The 6,356-nt window shown below is 37.4% G+C and overlaps 2 protein-coding genes across 2 annotated transcripts; both read right to left on the bottom strand.

Annotated features, from left to right (window-relative positions):
• Nucleotides 1–3,469: 3,469 nt before the first annotated feature.
• On the bottom strand, nt 3,470–4,060 carry LOC113324263. The gene has a single exon (XM_026572584.1). The coding sequence runs from the start codon at nt 4,058–4,060 to the stop codon at nt 3,470–3,472; it is 591 nt and encodes a 196-aa protein (XP_026428369.1).
• A 191-nt stretch (nt 4,061–4,251) lies between these two features.
• On the bottom strand, nt 4,252–6,095 carry LOC113324262. Its single transcript, XM_026572583.1, has 3 exons — nt 5,213–6,095; nt 4,828–5,062; nt 4,252–4,744 (listed from the first exon to the last, which is right to left on the bottom strand). Exons 1-3 carry the CDS (start codon nt 6,093–6,095, stop codon nt 4,252–4,254), a joined length of 1,611 nt encoding a protein of 536 aa, XP_026428368.1.
• Nucleotides 6,096–6,356: the final 261 nt, after the last annotated feature.

Raw genomic sequence — 6,356 nt, 5'->3', positions numbered from 1 at the left:
AGATTATGAACCCCAAATCAGAAATCTTCAATATCTTCTTTGTCTTCAAATCTTCTTAGATCTTCAATAAACACCTGCACACAACAACTTGAATCTCTTGTGATCAATTACGGACAGAACGGAGTCTATTAACAATGGATTATCACAAGACATCTTTAGATATACAAACAGTCTAAAGATCCCTGTCAAAACTTCGATCTAGTTTGAGTGAATATTATATCAAAAGAGAAGATTCTCAAGCAAAAACAAGCTAGGTGCAATCAAAGTTCAACCACCATTAGTCAATCAAATCGATCGAAAACAAAAGATAAACCACAATTATCTAGTTTTCCACCAACGGTACTAATAGAGCTTCTCAATCCCAAAGAAGACTTTAAACTGAGCGGCTGTAAGAGATTTCTCCTAATTAGGTTACTCTCCTCTCCGAATAGGCGGCTTCACCAGTAACAACACAACCGAGGAATTTTGCTGTCACGAAGGATTAGTTTGCTCGAAATTTAAACTTTCATATTTATAGACAAAGAAGTTTGGATACCAAAGAATTTCCAAGAACGAAAATATTCTCAATATATTCATTAAAGCTCAGATTTGGTTTCCACAATTCCTGGAAATGCTCTGTCCAAAATATTGACCGAAAATCTCTTTGGAAAATCTCTAACTAGTAATTGCACATTACTAATTCTCATTTTCCTAAAATAAAATTAAAAAACTTAAATAAAAGATTCCTAACTTATTTATGTTTCGATCCTGGGATTTTCTTCCTTTAGATATTAAGGAATAACTTTGAACAATTAAAGATTAATATGTATTGCACGTGTTCAAAGAATGTCGACATCCTTACTTTGTAAGTCCTCTTTCATACTTACAACCTCGAAACCGATTTGCCACACTTCGAAACAAGTTTAGAATTGGTTCATCTGACTTTCAAGAACTATGTGATTGATCAAGAACACTCAATCACAAATCATGGGTTTCATGGTTCTACCAAAACAATTTTCGATTCTACCTCCATGTGAGTACTGTGCATATTCACACTAGCTTCCCAAAATTCGGTTGACTTGGTACTAGGATCGGTTCCCCACATATATATGGTATCTAACTTGAATGTGTTGCACATGTTTATAGGATCGGTTCCCATTTTCCTAAAAACCTGTTGCACATGTCCATAGGATCGGTTCCCTTTTCTGCTATAAACTTGATGCACCTCATACAAGGATCGATACCCCTTTGTGATGTGTTGCACCTCTTACTAGGATCAGTTCCCTTTACCCAGAGCTGGTCATACACAAATCACAAACTCGATCATACCATCTCAGGTGATTAATTAAGATCGGTTTCACTAATAAAAGTCAGACCTTTGTGAATAGTTTTACCAAGTACACAAACAAGTCATGGGCGGTTATACTAATCACACATATTGGTTGTTCACAAGATATGCAGTGAATAACAATACCAATAATGCCTGGCGATTTCCTTTTCGATTCACAAAACAAGTTCAGGAATTTACTTTCTTAAAACACATGTAAAACATTGTTTCCTGGGATGAAATCCTCACCTCATACCCATACATAATCACAATAACATTTAAACGATTATGTCAATGTCTTATCTACAAAGTTTAATGGTAAAGCAATAAACCTCGTATTGTATTCCTTAATACTATGTCTATCTAGAGTTCAATCATGCTTCGCAGTTTTTTTTTCAATATGCACGACTTAAAGATACGTTAGGGAATGAAACAGTTCAAGTCAAATATCACTAACCTCAAGTGGAAGGATGATGTTGTCGTTGTAGCTCCTTGCTTCTTCACTTCTTCAAGTCTTCACAATACTTGTAATGTCTAATATCCTAATACTTTCAAGCTAACCTATACGAAGTTGACTCTAGTACATAATCAAGCGACTCTTTAAATGAGTTTTGATTCACTAAAATATGACAACCAAACTTGACATACCAACGCTTGGTGGGTTCATTGTATTACTAATAAACTTGTTTTAAGTCTTTTCAAGGAAATAAGTTCTTTTGGAGAAATCGGCTCGAAAAGTGGTTTTTGGTCCTCAGAAAAGTACTAAAGGCACCTCAACTTTGGATAAGGGCACCCCAGAAATGTCCCGGATGAGTTGTTAAAGGCACCCAGGAGTTTTTCACTGTATACATCCCAAATTACTCTTTATACCCCATAAAATTGCTATTCGCACCCCCATGATTTGCTAAATGTACCCCCAATTTCTAAAGGCACCCTCGGACTGGATAGGGGCACTTCATCTTCAAGCTTTTGAATCCTGTTTTTGACGGGAAAAATTGGCGAAAAACAACATAATTAGGGTTCGGAAATTAGGCGTGTTTTATGGAGACTAAAGGGTTGAAATTAAATGGGTTTGCTCCAATTAACCTTTTTTTTTCTCGGTCAAATAAAATTAAAAAGCGAAAATTGTACAGGGACTAGGCATTCCTAGTGACTAGCCGTGAGGCCATTCACAAGAAAACCTATTTGAAATGATAATAAACCTTTCCAGGCCATTCCACAGACGGAATAAAACCTGGCCTACCCTCATAAAACTCAAAAATATCCTCAGCCAGCAAACATGCTTGCTTAGCCGAGGCATCGGCTGAAAAATTAGCTTTCCAATAGCTATGAATATAACAAATATTGTTGTAGAAATATTTCGCCATTTTCCACTTCTGCACCAGCTGCCAAGGCAGCTCACCTTTTTGAAAAGCTTGGATGCAACTCATCGAATCTGAACGAATGCATATATTCCGCAAATTCAATCTCTTGGTTAACATCGCACCATAAATGATCGCAAAAACTTCCGCATAATAGTTGGTTTGCCAGCCAAGACCAACACAAAGAGCGATGAGCACTTCTGAGTTGGCATCACGAAAAATAACACCAGAACCAGCTTGGCCTTGATTTCCGAAAGATGCACCATCACAACAGATCATAATTTCATCATGATTAGGAGGAGACCAACTAACCTCAATCGGGGTAGACGTTTTGCATGATCTATGCCGCACTTTGAAATAATTCAAAATGCGCAACTCTTCTAAATTATTATACATCTAGCCCTTCATTCTAATTGAGTTATCACGAATTACCTGGTAAACTCTCCCTTTAAATCCAAGCCATTGAACTTTCATATCCTCAAAATAAGCCTTATTGTACATCTTCCATAATTCCGTGGTAATTGCAAGGTTTGCAACTAACCAAAGATACTTTATCATTCTGCTGCGACCCTTTGAATCCTTGTACTAATCCACCAGATCTTCATTAGTACACAGATAAAAATTCCATCCGCCCAAGCCCAAATCCTCCTAGCAACTCTGCAATGCCAAGTGATGTGGCTAATAGTTTCGCAACTTTTCCTGCACAAGCGGCACATAGTAGGCATGCTCCTGCTCGTATTTTTAATAATATTATCTTCACTAGCACAACATTGCTTCGCCCAAATCTTCCAGTATTGTACACTTAAAGTAGGGTGCACAACCTGCCTAGTGAAAAGAGCCGCAGTAGGCACAATCTCCGTGGGCGCTTTAAGAGCAGCCTTAGCAGATTTGACTGAAAAACACCTTTGCTATCTAAATCCCAAATTTTATAATCTTCACCACCAGGAATAATAGGCAAGTTATCAACACCAATATTGCAACGTAACATCAAATCTCTTGTTCTCTGAGGAATGTTCCAAGCACCATCAACAATAATATCACTTACCTTAGCCATAAAGTCATCAGGGCCTTTGGAAGTGATTCCAAGTGTTTGCGCAATCGAAAAATCACCACACCAATTGTCAAAAAATAAGGAAGTATTTGCACCATTACCTATAATAGAGCGTGTATGTTTCTGCACAAAATTGTAAACCAAGAGGATCCCTGGAAAAAACGAAGAACCCAGTTTATAACCAATCAAGTTTCCATTTATCTTGAAGTACTTGGACCTCAAAAATCTCGCCCAAATCTTGTTTGAATCCCGAATAGAAATCCACAACTTCATCAGCATGGCCTTATTAACATCATTCAACTTCTTAATGCCAAGGCCACCTTCACGCTTAGAGAGACACATATCATCATATAGAACCGTAAAATTTTACGTTTCTCCGCATCACCAGACCAAAGAAAATTTCTAATGGCCCTTTATACTTGCTTGATAACCATGCATGGCCACTTGTAAACAACCATGGAATGAATAACATAGCTAGAAATCACCGACTTAATTAGCACAAGTCTCGCCTGAAAGGATAAAAGCTTACCTTTCTAGCCAGCCAACTTGTCCATAATCTTTTCAACAACTTGGCGAACATGAATATGGCGAACAATACGAGGCTTCAATTGAACTCCTAAGTATTTATCCGGAAAAAGAGCTCTCTCCATACCCAAATAATTAGACATAGCAATAGCACGAGAAATTCTACCACCTCCATAATAAAACTTGCTATTTGCATAGTTTACGCACTGGCCACACGCATGTTGATACAAAAATAGCATATTCTTCTGCAAACTATGAAGATTACCTCTGCAGAAAATAAGGATATCTTCCGCAAAAATCAGGTGTGTAGACGCCACAGCTTTTTTACTAACCATAACATTCATACTACGATTTTGAAACAACTTGGAAAGATTGCGATTTAAAACATCTTCAATAAGAACAAATATCAAAGTGGAAATAGGATCACATTGATGCAAACCTCTAGTAATACTAAAATAACCTTCAGGGAAGCCATTAATCATGACAGAAATACGAGCTGAGCTAAGGATATTAAGAACCCAGTTGCACCAAGAATCAGAAAAGCCATATTGACGAAAAACTTCGACTATGAACTCCCAACTAACCATATCAATATCTTGAGCAATATCCAGTTTGAGACCAACATTACCATGTTTCCTTTCCTATTGATCTCATTGATCAATTCAGACGCCAAAGCTATATTCTCATGTATATTTCTACCCTTCATAAATGCCACTTGCTTTTCAGAGATCAGCTTATTTAGCACAGTACCAAGCCTGGTAGCCATAATCTTAGTAATGATCTTGAAGAAAAAATTACTCAAGCCAATTGGACTATAATCTTTAATAGCATCAGATTTGTTATTTTTTGGAATAAGAACAATAAAACTAGAGTTAATGCCATTTGGAATTTTACGCATAGACCAAAAGTTTGCAATGGCATTAAAAAGATCTTTAGAAATAATGTCCCAACACTGTCTATAGAAACAACCTGTGAAGCCATCTGGGCCAGGCGCATAATCCGCTCCTAAGTCAAAAACTGCCACTCTAACTTCCTCCAAAGACGGAATAACATCCATGAAAGCGCTTTCAGCAACTGAAATACTCTCATGTTCAATATCAAACAAAGCTGGATCAATATTGACGTCACCACCATTGAATTTGTACTGATAATGATTAACAATGAAATCCTTTATCTCATCCTGCAAAAACAAAGTAGTGTCAGTAGAAACCTTAAGTTCTGAGATGGTATTTTGACTTCGCCTCATACATATGCTATTATAAAAGAAACGAGTATTTTGATCACCATCCTCCAACCAAGTTACTCTCGACTTCATTTTAAGCATAACTGCCAACTCCGTTCTCGCATCCTCAACAGCCTTTTTAGCATCCGCAACCTTTAGGAATTGAAACTCATCAGCCGGGTCATAATCAAGAAGATCATTCTCAGTTTCAAGTTTCAGTTCAGCCTGCTTCAATCGAAATTGCACGTATCCAAAAATAGTTCTATTCAAAATCTTCAGCACCTTCGTTAATCTCTTTAGCTTGGAAGTAAAAACATAAGGGGGCGCACCATGAAGATCCAAATTCCAGTTCTCCTCAGCCAGCTGCATAAAACCTGGATGAGAAAGCCACATCTTCTGAATTCTAAAAGGAACTCTTGACGGCCTTGGATTCTCAAAAGCAAACCCAAAAAAAGGAGAGTGATCCGAGCAAACCCTTGGCAAGGCCTTACATCTCCAATTAGCATACTTATAGCACCAAGCATCGTTAACAACCGCTTTATCATGTTTAGAAACAATTCTTTGAGCTCCATTTCTACAATTAGACCAAGTATATTTTTTTTCCAATAGCATCGGTCTCAACCAAGCCATTTTCAGAAATCCAGCTACGAAACTTATTCATATAAACTTCTTTGATTGGCCTTCCACCCTTCTTTTCCTCCAAGCGTAAAACTCAATTAAAATCCCCCAACACCAACCAAGGAATAAATATAAAGCCTAAACCCAATTTACGCCAAAATCTTTTCCTTGCCACCGTATCATAAGAAGCATGAACATCCGTGATGAAATCCCCCGTAAAATTCACAGTAATTGCTTGCTTTGAAGAAGATAAAATATCCGGCCTCAACAGAA

The sequence above is a fragment of the Papaver somniferum genome, chromosome 11 (genome assembly GCF_003573695.1).
Source record: "Papaver somniferum cultivar HN1 chromosome 11, ASM357369v1, whole genome shotgun sequence".
NCBI lineage: Eukaryota > Viridiplantae > Streptophyta > Magnoliopsida > Ranunculales > Papaveraceae > Papaver > Papaver somniferum.
This window is presented reverse-complemented; position numbering and strand designations above follow the sequence as displayed.